Consider the following 21,038-nt stretch of genomic DNA (forward strand, 5'->3'; position numbering starts at 1 on the left):
AAGAGAAAATGTCATATTGACACTGCATGACTAATTTTGCATGGTTACGTATGATTGTCAAGTCGAGATTTCGGATCATTGTCGAAATTGAATCACGACTGTTGAATTTTAATGATCAAGATCGAAATTTCGACCGAAATGCATCCGACCCAAGAAGCAAATCCCGCATGACATGGATTTTTATTAGCGGTAGCCGCGGCTGTGATCGAGCCACGTGTAAAGATGTGAATCCAATGGTTGAAAATGAAACTACAGAAATGCAAGTGTAAATACAACTTTTTTATTTTACAAAATCTCAACTTAACTTTTTAAAATTTACAAAAACAGCCCCTGGTGTTCACTCGACTGGTGTCTGTTGAGATTCTTCGAACGAACGCTTTCTTCCTGCTCTATTTGCAAAAAAAGCTGCTCCACTTTGCCTGAAATCCGTCATATTAATTCGCTTTCCATTCCCTGCAAGTCGGGAGTTTCAATGTTTGGGGATTTCTTCTCCATTAAAATTCATTGAAGTTTCTTTATCTTCATCTCCATCTTAAACTACTTTCTTAGTTACACGTGTATTCAGTGAATTTGATAGAAAATAATACACTTTGATTCATTTATTGCACAGATTCTTCTTGCATTGAAACAAAAAAGATGGAAGAAAGATATAGTGAGACCCAAAAAAGAAGATGAAAAGAATAGCTTAACAAGCCAAAGAAACAGCCTCCTCCCAGCGGATCGAAAGTGGTGATAATCTTCGTCTGATGCCACTGATTCATTCGGCGATGAACAAGACGAGCTTTTCTATCGCCACCGTGTGAAGAGGTACATCAGTGAGATCTGGATCAAAAAGCCCTAAATCGATTGAGATCTGGATCGAAAAGCCCTAAATTGAATGCATTTCAGTCAATTAATACCAGGGAGTTGCTTTTGTAAATTTCAAGGAATTAGTTGAGATTTTGTAAAATAAAAAATTTATATTTACATTTACATCCCAACATTTTCATTTATAACCATTAGATTTATATGTGCTGACGACCATGGTCTAAACGACACGGTTCGACTTTCAGTAAATGGCACACGTGTGAATTGAAACACCCTTAACTGTGACCTTACAGGATTAATCGAACTGATAGAGCTCCCGCGACGGCCATCAATGGCGCCCAATTCCATCTTCTCATCCTCCCTCTCGTCATCTCCTCTCTCCTTTTCCCGCAAAATCGGAAGCCCAGTTCCATATCTTGTGTTCAAGACTCACCCTCACAAACATACTATTATCACCTGTAAAACCACAGAATCCGAGACACAACGACAGAGACAAATCTCCGAACCTCATGCCTCCCCTACTATCATTGAACCCGGAGGAACTGGTGCGGCTGCGGCGACCCGTGGGCAGATATTTCTGGAACGTCAGCAATCCATGGCAGCCGCTGCGTTCGTTCTTGATTCGGAAAAGAAGAAGAGGAAAAAGGTGAAGAAGTCGAATACTGGTCCAAAGCTTTCTTCTGCCATTGCTTGTTGCTATGGCTGTGGTGCTCCACTGCAAACCTCAGAAGTTGATGCCCCAGGTTATGTCGATCCCGAGACCTTCGAATTGGTACGAGATATTGTTCATCATTTACTCGTAAAAGTTTTAGGATTTCGTATTTTAGTTGCTGGTTTTATGACTTAGAGTGTTGTACACGATCAATTTGAAGAGTTACTAACCATTGCTTTCAAATGCTTATCCTTGCCTGCAGAAGAAAAAGCACCGGCAACTTAGAACTGTTCTTTGTGGAAGGTGTCGATTACTTTCCCATGGACATATGGTAACTGCTGTTGGAGGACATGGTGGTTATTCTGGAGGTAAGCAGTTTGTTTCGGCGGAGGAGCTTCGAGATAAGTTATCCCATTTACGCCATGAGAAGGCTTTGATAGTTAAATTGGTAAGACGTGGGATATGTTTTGATTTTTATGATTTTCAGTGAGGTCTACGATGAGAATGCTTATTTATCTACTTACGTCCACAAGAATTAGCAACTTTTAACCAAATTTTCTGAGGTTTGGCTTCTTGTGTTCCCCCTCGGGCCGTCTCCCTGATCAAAAACATGGTGCAGGTGTCAATGCCATTGTTGATTTAATGAATAGTTCTAGTCTATTATAATTGCTTAGTAAGACACCATAATTGTTAAGGGTTTGCATTCATGTTGAGTGAAATCATGTGAAAATAATCTTTTGTTTTTTTTGTTAGTGTTTTTACGATGGAATTATTTATTGTTCTTGTGGTGTAATGAGAAGTATTGGGGGTGGGGTGGGGGGATGGATTATAGACATACAAACCCATTGAAAAGCTATTTACTTGATTTTTAATCCTATTGCCAATGCAGGCTCGTTATGATAAACAATCTGGTGCTTCACATGTTGAACATTTGTCGAAGAGAACGAGTGAGGGCTGACATGTAAAGTCATTCACAAAAGTTAATAGGTTACAGTTAAATAAATCAATATCCAAATTTAGATATAGATATTTTATGTAAGTTGGCATTCCCATAATTTACTTGTCATAATAGTCTTGTTCTTGGACAAAGTTTTGCTCCAACAATGGAGGATGGTTCATCCATGATCATAAGGTTTCACAGATCCCAATCAGGTTTTATTATTTTCCCAACTGTTGGATGTTCCTAGTGGGTGGCCTGAACGGCTACCTTCAGCGTGATGTCTTCAACTCCTGTCGCTCGCTGACTCATCTAGGTAACGATGTAGGGGCTTTAGCTTAACAGCCCATATATCTTAACCCTTTGCATTCTGATAGAGGATGAATGACTAATGCTTGCTTCAAGTTTGACCAAACCCTTCATTCCTTCTCTTGCACCTCAGTGAATGGGATCCTATTCGCCATGGGTGGAGGCAGACTCAGTTCTTTGTTGATTTAAATAAATTTTGACTTATGTGTCAGCCACAAAGATATAGGCTTTGGTGTTTGAAATGGATACAAGATGTCTTAGATTAGACCTCTGGCTCCAATGAAGATTTTCAGGTTTTGTTGGGAATTGTCAACAGGAAACTCTGATTACGTAGTTCAAGACCTCAGGGATGCCCTTTTTCTATTTATATTGATACCTGATGGTATAAAAAGTTTACATACCATGCAAGCGAGCTAAGCATGACTTGTAAGAACGTGAAAAATGACTTTGATTTTGTGTTAAGTTGACATTGATATCAGAATACTCCTTTCTTATTTGAAGAGCATGATAAGAAAATCGATCAGCAAGTCTATACCCTTCTCCCTGTTTCTAATTTGTCTTCTAGTAGTTTATATGCATCAGTGACATTTAATTACCAGTATAGTCCAAGCATTGTCCTCTTTTTCATCAAGATTTATGTAAAGAATGGCAATAACACTGACTCATTTTCCTTCTGGGTGGTTCATGTATCAAACTTAAATAGCCTGTTATTAATGAATTATAGTGTATACTGAGTAGAAATGCATTGATCAACCATAAAGGTTATCATATTGATCAATAAAGGTTATTGAATTACAAGTTAAGAGTGTCACTTCATCCATGACTATACTTTTCCCCTCTCCATTAACGGGTTATGTATGAAACTCGTCACGGGTCTTTCTATTTGATAATTTTAAGTTCTGATTTCTTTTTTTTTTTTTTTTTTTTTGGGGGGGAGTTTCTCGGAAATATTGAATGAATCCTGTACTACTGCTTTGTCTGAAGTCTTTAAAGGATTACCTATGCCTTTATGTCTTTCTACTATCATCTGTATGGGAATCCTATTGTTCTATTTTACTGTTGTTTTTTCCTTCTCAAAAATAGTTCAAGTAAACTTGCTATATTGATGATGCCTGACTTCAGGTCCAATTTATTAATGTAAATATTGATGTCTTCTTGTGTATCATGATATGTAGGTTGATATTGTTGACTTTAATGGCAGTTTCTTGACACGCATTCGTGATCTTGCTGGTGCAAATCCAATTATATTAGTTGTAACTAAGGTATTCTCTCCATTTGTGGAACTTATATCCCTTATGTTGTTTTCTTCTTGTTTCTCCAAGCAAGACATTGCCATGATTTTATCTTTCATTTTCATCAAGGTTGATCTCCTTCCTAAGGGGACTGATTTAAATTGCATTGGTGATTGGGTTGTTGAAGCGACCATGAAGAAGAAACTTAAGTAAGTATTCTGCTTGTTACATAGGCCTTTTGTTTGCATATTGAACACACTGTCTCAGGGCACGAGTGGAATGTTTTAAGAAACTTTACATGTGACAGAGCTTAAGCTTTTTCAATCAGGGAGTGCTCTTAACTGAAAGTTTACTCACAAGTCTGAATCCTGTACTGCATCATTTCTCATTTTGATACAGTATTCATTTATCCCATGTGGTCTTTTGGTAAGATGTTCTTGTAATATGTACTAGCTATGCACAGTTATCTGTAACCAAATAGGATGTTGCAATGCTAAAGATTTGAACAGGGACAACACAAGGACACAATCCACCTCCTTACCATCGGCCCTCTTTGTTCTAATCGAGCTTGTGAGCAGAGAAGACAAAAAAAAAAAGATATGTTTTTTAATGCAGTAGAAAGCTTATGGGGGTTAGATATCACTCTAGCACATGATCCGCCAACCCAAAAGGTAAAGAAAACCTTAGTTTCCCAGGGGGAAGAAGTGCAAATATACGGAATTGATCATAAACTTCAGGATGCCTATATTTTGTACAAGCCAACCTTGAGTAAAGAAACTGAATTCACCATAAACTTCAGGATGCCTGTGTTTCATCCAAGTTAACCTTTGTACTAGAAAGTCAGATTGCGGGAAATTGAACTGAAATAAAGTAACGAACAACATAAGATTGGAAAGCACACATTACTTTAGAGGCCTTGTACACTCAAGTTACTTGGACAGGATATAGAGCATTTTTGTTGTTTCTGAATAGGTATCCTGGCTCTTATAATTCTGACCGAGTCATTGGTTATGGTGCTTTGAATTTGTGTAGTTAATTCATATCCAGAAATTCTTCAAAAATCTTTTCTACATCATCTATGTGAGTAGAGAATCAATTAGAGCTTGAATAATGATTTATACCAGTTATTTTAACTCAAATCCACATAGACAAGAAAACACTACCAAGTATTGAAAAAGTGTAGTTAAAAGTGGGTCTCCCCCCTTCTCTCTCTCTGTTTGTTTGGTGCGTAGCATGACAATAGGTAGAGAATGTTGTCATTATGGGCAATATCTTTGTCCTTTTAGAGCCAACAGAGACTCACAAATGTGTATGTCATGGGTTAGATAGTTGGCAAGATAAGGTGGAAGGAGACTGGGAGGACGCAAAGCTTGAAGATGAAGTCTGGTGATTTATAGGGAGATTTGCATGTTACAAAAACTTCATAACATATTTGAGTTGTCTTTGATGGAGAATTACTTATAGCTAACTAAACAACTCCAGTCCTATTAGTCGGCTTTGCAGTGCATCAAGAGTCAAGCCAATGTGGAAGTTCTAAACATAAAAATATCAATTTTTGAGTCCTTTTCCCAATCAATTGCTCGGGAATCAGAGAGAGATGACAACAGCGGGTTTAGTTTATTACTTTTAAGTATCCTTGTGATTGCTATCAAGTGTGTGGTAGCATTAAGTGTTCCTTGTTTGTTGTAGTGATTATAATATTGGTACTGTACTGAGCAATGTACAAAGCCTTTTTAGGGTACTGAGCAATGTACAAAGCCTTTTTAGGGCATTGCCCTGTGGACATTGGCGAATTGCTGAATCACGTAAAAATTCTGTTCCTGTGATCTGATTGTGTGGACATATTTGGAGTGTGTTGGATGCCTGCTTGTTGTTCCCAGTGGGTAGACTTTGCTACATGTTCTTGAATGTATGTAGTAGAGAGGCAAGATGCTGCATCGTATTGTGTGTTGGATTTGTTACAAGGCACTAACTATTGTGTCTAAAGATCAGTGCCATCCCATCTGTTTTGCTGCAAGCCAAAAAAAATTGTGTGTGGTTTTTTGTAACATAATTTTTTTAAGGGTCATTAACTCAGCAGCCCCCCTCTCTCAGTTACATATTTGGACCATCATAGTTACCATTCCTAGGTATACATATAAATGTTTGATACTCTGCAAAAGCTAGAACATAATTTATACATTTCAATGTGCATTGCACTATTGCATATTTCTTTTAAAAGATGCACTATTATACATTTATCCAGTCCTGCTAGGTGGAGTCATGTTTAGAAATTTCCCAAAAAATCCTTGGGTGGAACTACTGAGTTGTATGAAAATCAAATCCTGTTCAAAACTTTAACATTCATGTCCTATCAAAACGTTAAAAAGGTAAAATATTGATATCACAAGCTATATTGACAGATATTTGTTAAATCTTTTTTGGCTTTGTTTTCTGTAAACATGTATACTGAGGTTCAGATGTTATTCTTTGACCAACAAAAGCTTTGCAGCCTAAGTATATCATTCTTTACAGTGTTCTCAGTGTTCACTTGACTAGTTCAAAATCTTTGGTGGGGATTGCTGGAGTCGCTTCAGAGATTCAAAAGGAGAAAAAGGTTCATTAATTTATCGGTATTTGAATTCTTAATAATCACCTCAAAAACTTTGACACTTTATCTGCCATCAATTTTATTATTCGTTTGCAGCGTATGCTTTTTATGTTTTATTTAAAATTTCAGTATTTTTCTTACCTCGGGTTGGGGGATAGGGATTTCAGGATTCATGAATCTCCTGATTTTTTTTTCTTAGTTTTGATGGCTTAATGTATACCTGTATCTTGACATTGAACAGTATCATTCCCGAGTCTCTGATACTGACAGTAAAATTTTCTATGCAGGGTCGAGATGTCTACATCCTGGTCAGTAGGTTCCTGAATTGCAAAGCTTGGAGTTAATGTGCAAAGTATTTTTTTGTCTATAAATTCTCGTTGTTGCTGGTGTTATTGTTTCCAGATTTCATGGCATTTGGCTTCATTTTCAGATTCTTCTGTTGCTTTTTTTTACATGCAGCATGGTGTAGAGATGCTCATTTCTTCCCCCCCCCCCCACCTCTTTTTTTTTTTGGGGGGGGGGGGGTGGGTATCGATGGACATCAAATGATATTTCTTTAACCAATCATTGTGCCACATTTTGCATTTGTTTGCTCCTGCAATCTTCATCATCTGAGATTCGCTTATTGAATACTTTTAGCATATTTGAGTGTTTGTTTTGTATTTCTACTTTTGGTAGTCAGCATAGTAACTATACTTGTTTTTATGACGAAAAACAAAAGTTTTACTGGTTTTCATTTGAGGTCGTTCTGTTTTTCAAAAGACAAAGGGTAAATTAATAGGATGCCAGTTTCATGAGAATGCGATTATTTTGTGTTCCCTTTGTAGTTGCCAACGCCTAGTCGCCCAAGTGCTTTAGTTGAGTGTTGGTCGACTTGATTTTTTGCCCCTCCAATTCTTTGGGTCGCCTAGGTGCCATGACAACTCTGTGTGTCTCTTACAGTTTTGTCTACTTGTCCACATCATTCTGTGGCAAAGTTTCAATGCCCAGGTGTGTTTGTATATTCTAGGTTATCAACACAACTTGCTGGGGTCTAGCAGCTCACAAGGCAATATTGGGTTCTTCTTTAGCTAGGGATATTTAGAGGATGTAGGTGCTTTTTCATTTTTCTAGGTTGCATCTTCATATTTCGAGTAATAAATTGGACATGCTTAAGAATATGGTCATTAAAGGTGCTTTGGTTTCCAGGGAGTGCTTCATGTTTCTTGGGATACTGTATCTTGTAACAAGTTGGGAAGCTACTGCATTTTCAATGGATCCCCCAAAGAATTTTCCAATCTTAAAGTGGTTCAACTATATGGTTTGGAAGCTGAGCTATCAATATTGGTTTCTTTAACACATCTCTTGGGTTGAAGAATTGGGATGTCTTGGAGCTTTTACTCTATTATTGGTTGTATATTTTGTATAAAATAACTTGCAGTCTCATAATTGTGTATCAAAATTTTGCTAAGAGTGTCAGTCATTGAGCAGAGAGGGTAAAGAACATGAAATTTTGTGAGTAAAGCATTTACTCCTCTGGTGTCTCTATCTTGTTCTTTTCCTTAATAACATCTGTCTTAAAAAGAAATGAAAAGAAAAGAAGGTGAACCCCAACGCCTCCGCCAGGGCAGTAGGTCTTGTGTGAAGTAATTCAAACCTGTTGCAAGACTGGGGTGGAGTTTCTCAGCACAGCTGCTCTTTATTTGTGGTATGCTTGAATATTGAATGAATTTTTTATGCTGCTTTTAGTTGTTCTTTTGAAGTTTGTATACTTGAATTGCAAAGTAAAATCTGGTATTTGACTTAAATTCACATCCTGTATCTTTCGTGTATGAAACTTGGGATTCACACACTGGACAGGTCATGTAAATATGTAATATCTTTACATAATAAACAGATAATAAACTTAAATTAACATAATCATCCTCACATGTATTGATTTATGATATGTAGATGATCCTGCTGCAGTTCTACCCTTGAAAACTAGGTGCCTTTCTTTTTCCCCTTCTCAAGGAAATATGATGAGCTTCCTAAATCCTAATGATACAATTGGCACTTAACCCCTTCAGGCTTTTAGATGAAACTTTTGCCCATAGTATTTCCTTTTATTCACTTTCTTTCTTTCTTTTTTTTCCCCTAGTGTTTGCTTATGGTCAAATTGAATGTCTCCTTGTTACACGATTTAGCTGTGGTTGAAGCCTCTTTCAACTTGTTCTGTGCTTGTCTGTTGTATGGTATATATAGGAATCTTATTCATGGTCATTACAGGGGTCGGCTAATGTTGGAAAATCGGCATTCATTAATGCTTTCTTGAGTAAGTATTGTTCAGCTTATACTCTCTAGAAACTACTATTTCAGTTACAGTATTTTAGTTACTAAAAGTCTCTCCCCTTGGAAAGCCGCGAAGTATCAATAAGGAAAAAAGGAAAATGTAATTGTCAGCCTTTGTATTTACATCCTATTACTCCCCCCCCCTGCGCGCGCACATATAGAGATGATGGCAGAAAAGGATCCAGTAGCTGCAGCAGCACGAAAATACAAACCAATCCAGTCTGCTGTTCCTGGAACTACCTTAGGCCCAATCCAGATTGATGCTTTCCCTGGAGGGGTATGTTCTTTTATCTAAATATTGAAACGTGGTGGTGAATATGTTTTCTGCTTACTGATTACTTTTCGCTCCATGTTTCTATTCTTGCTTGTGTGTTCACAGTTATGTCTTCAGATCTCACAAGATCAACATATCCTCTGTATAACCGTATAATAATGCTTGATTATATGTTTTCTTCCTAACACTCCAACCATGACAACTGTTTCTTTGATACTTCAGAAATTGTTTGACACACCTGGAGTGCATCTCCACCATAGGCAAGCAGCAGTTGTCCATTCAGAAGATCTACCTGCCCTTGCTCCTCGTAGTCGTCTTAGGGGTCAATCATTCCCTGTATGTTTTCCTTTTTCACCTTTTTCCCGAATCCTTAAATATGGTCAAAGAGCTTTACTTTTATTATTATTGTAATTGTAATATTCAGGTTACTTCTCATGAGAGAAATGGTGACATCAAAGGGAATAACTTGAACGGATTCTCACTATTTTGGGGAGGTCTTGTCAGAATTGATGTCCTAAAGGTTTCTGTTAGAAAACTAGATATTATTTTATAGCTGGGGTTTTTGTGCAGTTTTTCTTTGTTGTGCTACAGTTGCAAACTTATGATGTAAGCAATTTCAGGTTCACCCTTCAACATGTTTGACATTTTTTGGACCCAAGGCACTGCAGATTCATATGGTACCTACGGTTGAAGCAAGTGACTTCTATCAGGTAAGGTTATTATTCTTTCTATGGTTTTATTTAGGCATTAAACTATGATCTAGTTTGTTGATTTACTTGTGTTTCATCAAGATTAATAGTTCTTTTTATTTTTCTCTTAAGCTAAGATGTTTGGGAGTATGTCCTGGCTGTTTTGCTTGAAAAGTCCTGTAGTCAATATAATTGGAGCAACTGTGCCTGTGCTACCAACATAATCTACGGACTAATATTCTGTATTTTATTTGTCAAGAAAGCTTTTTCTTCTTCCTTTGGTCTTGTTCAACAACTTTTCCATGTGTAGGTGGTTGCTGGCATAAAACTAATTCTGATTTTCCTGAAGGTGGAAGTGAATTATTTTGAGATTATTTCATGTGCTTATTGTGTCATGACATGATTCTCTGGAATGCAAGCTTTATGATGAATTTTGTTGGGAATGAGTTTTCCATAATTAAAAAATTTGTCTGTTTGGATAGTTTCAGGAAGTCATGAGTTTTAGTCTGCAAGCCTCTAGTCTTGTTCATTTCATGCATTGCTTGATCTTGTGTATTTACTTGGCATCCACACAGTCATGAAAAATAGTGATGACCTTCACATGCATCTTTTGGGGTCAATAAAGGACAATTTTTATTAATTTTCATTTCCCACCTTTTAATTTATAATTCAGTTTAGTTAGGTTCTTAGGTATATAGTGTCCACCCAGTGTGCCAGTTCCCTAACTTAATTGACTAACTCCTTTTCTTTTTCCTTCTGGCGTCTTTGGTTGTGGCCATGTATGCGTATTATCTGAAACTCTTTCTTTAACTCATCTCCTTTCCCTTGTGCAACCTCTGGCAAGGCACCACTTGGGAGGGGAACATCACTTTCCTTTCTGCAGTACAGGTTATTGAAATTATAGAAATGAGGATACTAGCTAATCCAGTAGTTGATTCTCTTTATGGATATGAATAAGAATGAATGAAAGATTACTGTGTTTTTCGATGGTAATGATAATATCGCATTGTAATGATAAGTTTTCTTGTGCATTTTGTGTGTTCGGTATGGGTTTTTTTCCCCCCCCCTCCCTTCTATCAAATCTCTTGGCATTATTGATCTTGAGAAAAATCGGGAACTAGAGCATTTAAATCGTAATTATTTACACATTGAACTGCAATAGCATGCGTAGATTGTTTGCTTTTTAAGTAGATAAATGCCATTTTATATTCTCATACTAATGGGTATACAAATGGACATCTCAATATGCTTTGATTGTTGCAGCGGGAAGTCGGAGGTCTGTTGACACCGCCAACTGTCAAACAAAGTGCTAACAATTGGGCTGGACTTCAAACAATACAAGAATTGAAGATTAAATTTGAAGATCAGAAGAGGTATGATTTAACCAACTCACATTTTTTGCTGCAGAAGTCTTATTTTTTCCTCCTCAAGTTGGCTGACCTGCATGGAGATGGCTATTTTTGTTGTTAAGAACTTATGATCAACACATATTTCTCTTTTTTTTGGGTCAACCAACAGATTTCTGAGTTGTTGGTCATGGAAGTGTGTTTAAGTCAGGTTTTGTGACAAAGGATCTTGCTAGTGATCCGTTGATAGTTTCCTGTCTAGCAAGCATCATAATCTTAATTAACCAACAATTAATGGTGGTTGTAGTTTTTGAAATATGATTTCTTTTAAGGACATACCATTGAAAGTTTCTGCTTGAGATCTTCATTATACCAAATTAGTGTTTAATCTTTTCTTTTTGATTGAAAACTAGCTGTAATCTTACTTGTTTCTTACTATATGTCAGGCCTGCATGTGATGTTGCTATCTCAGGTCTAGGTTGGTTTACTGTGGAGCCAATATACAAACAGCTTGAAGGTTCCGATTTATCTAGTCCTGAGGAATATATAGAAGAGTTGCATTTGGCTGTTCATGTTCCAAAGCCAGTTGAGATTTTTGTCCGGCCACCTATCCCTGTGGGCAAGGCTGGAGGAGAGTGGTATGAGTACAGAGAGTTGACAGAGAAGGAAGAGGAATTGAGGCCCAAATGGTATTTTTGATGTGATCAAATCTGTACTTTCCGATGTTGTATAAATCACTTTTGGCATCATTGCTTCTCTTTGAATGTTCATTTGTAAACTTTTACGGGTCAGTTCAGTTTTCAGCGAGACATTTCATGGTTCCCTTCAGCTGAAGTTGAACTGCGAGGGTTTATCCCTTTTAGCTGTCACAAGGTGGTGTCTCTTCCGAAGGCCAGAGGAGAGGTGTCGTCGAGGATGCACATGAAGCTCAATGCTGTGTTAGAATTGGTCATCGAGAGGGAGTATTTGAAACTATAGGTAGAGAAACTCAAGGGGGTTGGCTTTGGCAAAGACTGTCCATAGTACTGAGGTTAAGAGTTCACATTTCTTTTGGGCCAAGGGCAAAGTTTCGTTCGTACTATCTTCTTTCCCTCTAAGGATGTAATCAAGATTCAAGATGTCTGTTAAGCTAGTTTCAAATTTAGAAAGAGGTGGGAAAATATAAGTTATGGCAGTGGAATTAGAAGAAAAGGGAACACAAAATTAGGATAAAATTATAAAATTTTAGATTATTATTATGTTAAAAAGGGTTTGAAGAAGAAAAAAATTAGTTAAAAAAAAAATCTATTAAAACAGAAAGAGATGGAAAAAGATAAACCATGGCACTGGAATTAGAAGAAAAGGAAACACAAAATTAGGGTTAAATTATAAAATTTCAGATTTTTATTATGTTAAAAAGGGTTTCATGTGATGTAAGAGGTTAAAATTTGAATTTTTTCACGGTCAAGGGCAAAGTTCTGTCTATATTAATTATATAAAAGCTCGCTTGAGGATATAGTCGATGTGTGCATAGGCCAATGAATTTTAGATTAAAAAGAATAATACATTGGATTAATGTCGAATTTTCAAATATAAGAGAGGTGTTTGAGTCTTTAAAAGAAATTATATGTTGGTTGATAAAGAATTTGACTGGTATTTATATCTTGTTTTTGGGTGATACTGACATTAAGGGTAACCAAAAATAACATGGAATTGAATTGTAATTGTGCAAGACCGTGGTCTCAAAACTCAAATGAACCGAGCAAGGCCGGTTTGACTATCACCTTTTAAACTTTTCTGGTTCAGTCATGGTTCACTCTTACAGCCGCTTCTTTTTTTTTTTTTTTTTTGGGGTAAACACTCTTACAGCCGCTTCTCCTGATCTAAAATGACAAGGGTTGTCCTTAGATACCATATTATAGCAGCTCAAACCGTTGGATCATGGAGGGAACTTAAGATGAGAAAGATTGGAGGGGATCCAACGGTCCAACCTCCGTTTGTACTATTTGAATTCGTTTCACTTCCAGACCATTTTTTTTTCTTTGTTTTGGTTCAAGTCATTTCCACAGCAACTGGAGTCTTCTCAGAAGAAGTAAAAAAAAGAGTGTTGTCCACCCCTTTAAATCTCATACCGGAAAGTATAAATTAATAAAGGCTTAAACCCCTAACAAATAAAAACCCTAGCAAAGGAACGAAAGCCTGCAGCTTCACTTGCAATCGAAGATTTTTTTAAAACCGTGCGGATTCTTGTCTTACCATGGCGTCTGCGTGCGGTAGATTTATCAGAAGAACGGCTCTTCCGGGCTTCAAGTCCGCCATTGAATCAAATATTCGAACGTCATCAATTGGAGCGTCTTCAACCGCATCAGCTTCAAGAATCCCTTTCTCAAACTGTACAGCTTCTAGTCGTCGGTTCTCCGTGTTGAAAAGGTCACTTGCAATTCCTTCTTGTTAATATTTATCTTGTTGGATATTGATCCGTCTGGTGTATGCTAATTGTGGTCTATTTGGTCTTTTGTACATAAGATCTCCCGTGGAACTTGGAGGCGCGCAGTCTCTGTTGCCTCTCCACAGCGCCGTTGCCGTTGCGAAGCTTACATCTTGTCTCAGCACGAACTCGAGGAGTTGCCGAGCTCTCTCACAGGGTACCCTCTACCGTAGCTTTCCCGGACCCTAATGTTTTTTGGTTTGCGTGTGAGTAGCTGCTTCAATTACTACGCTTTATCAGGAATTGATCGATCCTGCCCCATTTCTGTTTCTGTGAATGTCCTTTTGTGCCATGACTAATGGGTAAGCAAAATTTTGGGCTAACTGAAATGACACCTCTGATAAGTATTTGTTGGCGTTCTTTTGGAGGGAGGTTGTTTTGGATATGAAGAACACAGCATTGAAGCTGAGATTCTAAACAATATTCTTAAATTATAATTGGCAAAGGACCCAGTTTCTCTGATGTGTTGCATCCCATTTCCTAAGAATGAATTATGGTAGCTCTAACAAGAATCATGAAGTGCGACAGTAATCTCCCGTATTTGTCAAAGGGACTAGGTTGTATGTGGAACCATCCCGTTTACTGAACTTCTTGGTTGTATTCTGTTTAGATTATTGTTTTCCTAGGGAGTTGGCTGTCAGGGTCCACTAGTATCGGGAGAAGGCTAATGGAGAACTTGGGAGAAAGAGGCAGACGAGGACTTCTAGGTTCTGGTAATCTCCTTAAGAATTTATAGGCTCCACCATTGTTGAGACTACTTGGTGGGTTTCAACTTTGGATATTTCTAGGGAAGATGCATAGGTCTCATGCATAATTGCATAAGAGGAAAGATTATCTCTGCTCTCCCTTCAAACTTGTAGGCATTGGGTACTCTGCTCTCTACTCAAACTTCTAGGCAATGGGTTCCCAGTCTTTGTGGTGTACTCTGTTAATCTCATCTCGATAGCATCCTTCTTGGCAATCCAGGTTCTTCAAATGCTTGGAGTCTCTTTTTGAGTGTTGATTAAAAAGTGTTTGTTGTTTAGACCGGCATTAGTTACTCTGCTCTCTCTTCAGACTTTCAGGCAATGGGTTCCCAGTCTTTGATAGTTTGATGTAACCCAGGGTTTTGAGTTAGCTTTTCAGGATCTTCTAAACAGGAACCAACACACAATTTGGGTTTCTAGATGCTTTGGCTAGGGTTTTAAGGTTTGTAAGGCTGCTGGGTATGGTAAATTAGATCTGAAATTTACTGTGTTTCAAAATTCAGATTTGAAAATCCAAGTCCTAGGGCAATTGAGATTCAGCTAGGATTTTGAGAATTTGGGCTGCTGTGCTGCAGTTTAGCACTAAGGATGTACTATTCTGCAGTTCAGAACTGATTCAGGTATGTAGGGATGTTTGAGATGTTTTAGAATTTTTCTGGAATTTATCAAAATTCTGCAACTTTCAATTGTAGAAGATGAAGTGCAGAAATTTCAAAATTTAGAAAAGAGTGCTGGTTTAGGGAAATTGAGGTTAAGACCTTTTTTTTTTTTAAATTATTTATTTGGATGAGTAAATAGTTAAATTAAAAACAAAGAATTAAGAATGTACAAAAGGCGGGAAACAAAAGTTTGGGGAGGGAGGGGGATTTTTATCCTCTCCAGTTCCTCGATCCTCTAGTTTCCTCTGGTTTCCCGTTCGATCTTTGACACGTGGTAAATTCCGATCTCACGGTTACAAACATTTCATTTTGGGTTGAACGAACTTCCTCCTTCCGTTTTTCCTTTTCAAGTTGGTAGCCGCTGTTGTTCTTCCATTTGAGGCTAGAACCTATTTGACCTCAGGTGCAATTAGAAGGAAAAAGAAAAACAAGGAAGGAGACGAAGGGGACTCGGGGAAGGGACATTTCTCTTCTCTCTGTGCGTGCGTTTCGGAATTTCGCATCATAGGGACTGCAGAAAGCCCAGGCAAATCCCGAAGAACTACCACTTAATCGACTATGTATAGTCTATGACTTGCAGAGCCCTTTTTTTGGTTTTTTCTTTTTGTGGTTTGAAGTTTACTCGATGGGGTTTTAGATGAGAAGAAGATGGAAGACCTCAAATTCCCAATATTTGATTATTTTCCTGTTTAGTTGGAGCAATTTGTCATGGCTAAACGAGTGTATGAAGCTCGGAAAGGAAGTACGTTGTTGCTTGATTTTCACTACTTCTCATGTGAATGAGGTTTTCACTTGTGGGTTTTCTTCGATTCGACTGTATTTCAATTGCCTTGGGCGCTAGGGGAGGGGTGGAGGGTTCAGTAGGTTCGGTGGGAGTTGCGGTTGAGAAAGGGGTAAAACTTCAATATTTGGGTAAGAAGAATAGCGGCAACTCCTAAATAGGAAAAACGGAAGGAGGAAGTTCTTTCAACCCAAAATGAAATGTTTGTAACCATGAGATCGAAATTTACCACGTGTCAAAGATCAACGTGAAACCGGAGGAAACTGGAGGATCGAGTAATTGGAGCGGATAAAAATCCGAGGGAGGGGGAACCAGCCTTCAAGCAGGAGACCGGAAAGAAGAGCTAAGGCGCTAGGTAACAACAATTGAGCCTGTTCATTGGGGTATTAGTAATCGGGGTGGGGAATAGAAAGAAGTCTAGCAGAAACATCAAAATAGATGGCATTCCAAATCAAGTCCAAAGAGTAGGATATGGATTTCCATCTTTTGAGATTTCATTTCCACCACAGGTGATGGACAATGGCACTGAAAACTAGCTTCCCAATCCGATCGCAAATGGAGTAAAGATGTTCAAGGTCCTCTGAACCATTCCAACACAGGATACAATTATGGCTAACTAGAATGTGGCAGCTAATGGGAAAGGATTGGGTGGGGAGGGCAAGGTTAAGGGCTCTCCAAAGGGTGAGAGGTGACGGGGGATGTGGCCTTTGAACCAAATAAGGGAGGGCTAGGGGGGAGATTGAAGCGGTTCCGAGCCAGAAGAGGTGGAGAAATATTTGGGTGGTGAGGGGACCAAACAGTGAGGTCATGGGGGGAGTCATGGAGGGGAGGGAGAGAAGCCTAAACTTGTAGGGGGGCCTAGAGCCATTAATAATGAAAGTGGAGATGGGAGTAGTTTTGGGGATACGAGACTCATAGATAGCACGAGGGCTGAAGAGAGTGAAAAGGATACCCATGGAATGCCATGGATCAAACCAGAAGGAAGTGGAGAAGCCAAAGGAGATATGAGTGGAGATGACGGAAAAGGGCTAATGGTCTCAAGGTGAGGATTCCTCTAGACCTAGGAAGGATTAGAAGGGACAGGAGCGGTTTAGAAGAAGTCAGATTTAAGTAGTAGTAGACCCAGTTGACCCAAATGGACCCAAACAGAGGTTAGGACTTGGTTCTATAGGGTATTGTGACTCTAACAAGGGTTGAACCAGTTAGAACTGAACAAGGAAAGGAGGAATCCTACTTGGGTTAGGATCTGAAAATGAGGGAAGAAGAAGGAGAGGTGGAAGGCTCTCCGGTGGAAGGGGCTTAAACTGCAGGGAATTGATGAGGAAGGGGCTGAGGGTATATGCGATGGGGTAGGTAGGTTTCTCTAGGCTTAAACAAGAGGGGAGAGGGGGTTGAGAAGGTTTGGGACAGAGAGGGGAAGGGCTAAGGTTGGGGTGGGGCTCTTCTACTTACCTGATAATTCTGGGCTGAAGGCTTGAAGGTTGAAGGTGATGGCTGAATCTGCAGAACTAAACTAGAACTTGAGTGCTTGAATGCTAGAATGAATGCTTGGAAGCTTGCAGAAGACAAAGTGATCTCAAAACTGAAAATAAGAACACTATAGCCCAGCCGCAAGGTCCCAAGGGGAATCCCATGACTTCACAAGTCAATTCTCAGTCAATTTTCATTCATAAACTCAAGCTGAAAATCCATGAAGAAGACTATGCCCTCAAACCATCCCCATGTGGCTCCAAATTGGGATCCAATTACTTACTAAATTAGGACTTAACTAAAAATAGAACTACCTTAAGATAAAGGTTCCTAAAGTTAGGGAACCCTATCCTAACAACTTAACACTAACTTAAATGGATTGTAACTCTTAAAGTACCCACTCAAACAAAAAATAAAGATAGATCCTTGACCCTTGGATCAAGGGGATTCTATCAAGACCCATATTCAGCCCCAAAAGGGGGCTTGAATGACCAAAATACCCTTGGGGTATTCAGCCAACTTTGAATGCCTTGTTAGGTCTGGTTTTTGGGCCCTTTTTTTTTGGGGGGGGGGGGGGGTTAAGTGGCTTTTCGGCTATGCTTGTAAGTGGATGTTGTTGTCTTGCTGGTCTTGTTTGCTTCTTAATTGTATTACATTTTTTCCTTCTTAGGGGCATCCACTTTTTTGCAGTGGTTTTTTTGTTCAATCTAATAGGGTTCCCTGTACAACCTAGTTTATCCTTTGATGGCTCTCAGTTTGACCTGAAGTCAATTGAACAATGTTCGTAAATGATGAGAAAATGTTTCTCTGTTGAAAGGTCAATTCTTCACGAGACCATCATTTTATTTATATGTTGTTGAGGAGTTGTGTTTTTGTAAGGTGCAGTCTAAATATGTGAGAACAGAATTGTCTTAATTAAAGGGAGAAGCAATGGGATGGTTTCTTATGTAAATTTTAGACATCATCACTTTCACCATCTCTGGGGACCAACCTAAGATATCTTTGGTTCGTGCAGGCACATGAATCTCCCAATGCTTGACAGAGATGAATTGGGCTTTGACCTGCAAACCATGATTCACAGCATCATCAAGTACGAAACACTTAACAGTTAGACTAGTTATGCATTTACCAATTCATATTACCAAAATATGTAGAATTTCTTTACAATTTGAAATGTGGAAGTAGTTCTTTTTTGGTGGAATAGAGGAGTGCATTTGGAGATCTGCTACTCTTATATTTATTTAATGTTTCCCCTTGGTCAATATTAGGTGTATGCCTTTATGAAAAAATGTATGCCCTTTTTATTCGGTAGTTTACCTTTAAGGTATTCTGTGTATTCTTTTTTACTGTTGAAATTTATTGATGTGTCTTCTCATCAGTTGTCTGACACTGAAAAGTCCTCTTGACCATGTATACCAAAAGGGTCTGGCTATCTGTAAAGGAAAAAGAAACATAGTTGAAAAAACAGTGCAGTTTCCCCATTGCACAGTTTCCCTTGAACTTTGCAGAGGGAGGAAAAGGTAGCAGTAAACAACAGAGTCCATCTTTCCTCCCTGAAAGCTCAAAAGAAAAGTTTGTCTCTTGGAAAAATGCAATCCAAGGACATGAAACTCTCCCTTGAAGTACTTCGTTTATTTTCTATACATTCAGATATATTATCTGTCAGAGTTCCTCCCTTTTTCTTTTCCCTTGTTTCTCTCAATTATTACTAGCTGTGTGTGCACGTAGACATTCTTTTAGCTCAAAGAGAATATTGTTGAAATTGCCCTTGAAAATTGCAGTATACCATAGATACCATGGAATTTGATGTTGCATATCAATGACAGAAGCCAAAATGGAAATCTTAATTGAAGAAAAAAAAAAAAAAAGAACACAAGCTCTAACCTTCTGCTCATGTAGTTTTGGCCTCTACTTGATTCTTTGGTCTCTATTTCACATGTCTTAAGAGTATTCCCATGGAAAATGCACAAGTTGGTAGCATTGGTCAATCTCGAAAAGAAAATAATGGGGGACAGAATAGAGAAGAAGGAGATATCTGAGAAGAATCAAGCTTGAAGAAGGAGAAGAAGGAGAAGAACACATATAAGAAGAAGGAGAAAAGAGGAGAGAGAGAGACAGAGAGAGGGGGATGCTGCAAACGCACAAAGCTAAAGCTTCAATTCATATTTTCTATTCCATCCTCAATAACCTGATTACAAGTGTTTAAATAATAAAAGAGACATACTTCAATACGAAAACAACTATAGTAGGATTCTTGGTAATTTAAAATTAACAAAAAAAACTGATCATAGTAGGACTCTTAGGAATTTAAAATTGATGAAAATTGATCCTAGATATCCCCCCTAATTAAAAATCTAATTACATAATTATTCAATAAATAAATAACAAAATCTTAAATTATCTCTAAAACTCCCACGAAAACAGTTCCTATTTTATCTCCTTGCAAGCTGGACTTTGGACCCACCAAATTTGAATTTATCTCCATGCAAGCTGGACTTGGGCCCACCAAATACGAAGAATGATCTCCTAGGGTACTGTTCACGTTACTGTAGCATGAACAGTAACTTCTGGTTCTGGTTGTGCTGCATCAGAAAAACAACAAAACAAAATAAAAACGAAATTGTTTGAGTAATATACTGTGTGATGTACCATGAGTTTGGGAGATTGCATCCTTGTGATTTTTGTTGCATCATTTGGTTGTCTCACCTCATAGAGTCCCAGATCACACCCCAGATTTCAAGTTCCAACTGCTAATTGCTGGGGGACAGGTCGAAGTGGGGTACCTCAGTTTATTGCAGATGCCAATTACGGCCTCAGTTTCCACACATTCAACTGTTGCATACTAAGTATATAGATTAACAGTAATAATATGGTAACAGAAATTGCTCTTTTCCCAGATGCAATTGATGGTACGTGAATCGTTTGCTTCATGCTGTATTAGAAGGTGGGCCTTGCTGTCATGCGCATGCCTTATCCACGAAACCGATGAACCGTGTAGAGTTATTTTTGCTGTTCAGCTTTGTCTCGCCAAATTGATCTTTTTACCATTTCGTTGGAAATAGGCCAATATGATGTGGAATTTTTTATTGGCTCAACCTTGTTTTTGCTTTGCTTGTTAGTGTAGACAATCCATCTTGCTACAAGGGGTTGATCTGTAATGTAGTTAGGACTATAGCATGTGAATTTTGGTCAATTGCTCCTCAGGTGCACTATCTAATTCAAGTTTTTTTTGATTGTGATATTAGAGCTCGGTCTATCAGTTCCAAGGTGACAGTGTTAGCAGATAGCCATAGTTACAACACTTATCCTCTCACATTCAGACATGTAAGGCGTTTGTAGTTCCTTCTCGACAGCTGCTTTGAAAATCATTTTGGAGTACTGAAAATGGGTTTTGATGTTTCTCCATCCTGAGATGAAATAATAGTTTTTGATAGAGAAGAACTGTTTTTTTCTTGTGTATGGCCTAGCATTCGGCTATGTAAGGCATGCAGTTTGTTCATTGCTCAACTGCTTCTGCTCTCTCGTGTTCCCTTCCTGTAATAGTCCTGAGGCAGGCCTTCTGGCATTCCTCGCACTGAAAAATCCAGGAGTCTCGGCTCACAAATTTACAGTTTAGCCGTGGGCATCAAGTATATTGTGATCAGTTCTATTCCATTTCCACACATACGGTATAAAATTTCCTCTAGTGTTTCTACTTGCAGACTGGGAAAACCTGGCAATTCTTATTGTTAGTCACATATAATAAACCTACCATTCTCATTCAAAAAAA

At 38.3% G+C, this 21,038-nt stretch overlaps 2 protein-coding genes across 8 annotated transcripts; both read left to right on the forward strand.

Annotated features, from left to right (window-relative positions):
• Nucleotides 1-1,062: 1,062 nt before the first annotated feature.
• On the forward strand, nucleotides 1,063-12,316 carry NOA1 (P-loop containing nucleoside triphosphate hydrolases superfamily protein). The gene is made up of 13 exons (XM_089158619.1): nucleotides 1,063-1,579; nucleotides 1,722-1,907; nucleotides 3,881-3,967; nucleotides 4,067-4,146; nucleotides 6,452-6,533; nucleotides 6,815-6,835; nucleotides 8,775-8,820; nucleotides 8,999-9,114; nucleotides 9,334-9,447; nucleotides 9,536-9,631; nucleotides 9,732-9,821; nucleotides 11,064-11,173; nucleotides 11,593-12,316. Exons 1-13 carry the CDS (start codon nucleotides 1,139-1,141, stop codon nucleotides 11,843-11,845), a joined length of 1,722 nt encoding a protein of 573 aa, XP_089014745.1. The 5' UTR covers nucleotides 1,063-1,138; the 3' UTR covers nucleotides 11,846-12,316.
• A 919-nt stretch (nucleotides 12,317-13,235) lies between these two features.
• Nucleotides 13,236-21,037, forward strand: LOC149013434 (uncharacterized). 7 transcript variants are annotated; one of them, XR_016173941.1, is made up of 4 exons: nucleotides 13,236-13,555; nucleotides 13,652-13,819; nucleotides 18,285-18,359; nucleotides 20,515-21,037. XR_016173941.1 is itself a non-coding variant. In XM_089158612.1 (3 exons), exons 1-2 carry the CDS (start codon nucleotides 13,383-13,385, stop codon nucleotides 13,800-13,802), a joined length of 324 nt encoding a protein of 107 aa, XP_089014738.1. In that variant the 5' UTR covers nucleotides 13,236-13,382; the 3' UTR covers nucleotides 13,803-13,819; nucleotides 20,515-21,037. The 7 variants fall into 7 exon arrangements, 3 of the variants coding, with proteins under 3 accessions (XP_089014738.1, XP_089014739.1, XP_089014740.1); XR_016173943.1 differs by having other exon boundaries at nucleotides 13,652-13,770; XR_016173942.1 differs by lacking the exon at nucleotides 20,515-21,037 and adding an exon at nucleotides 20,167-20,485.
• Nucleotide 21,038: the final 1 nt, after the last annotated feature.

The sequence above is a fragment of the Hakea prostrata genome, chromosome 6 (assembly GCF_041222555.1).
Source record: "Hakea prostrata isolate BN-2017 chromosome 6, UWA_Hpros_2, whole genome shotgun sequence".
Lineage (NCBI taxonomy): Eukaryota > Viridiplantae > Streptophyta > Magnoliopsida > Proteales > Proteaceae > Hakea > Hakea prostrata.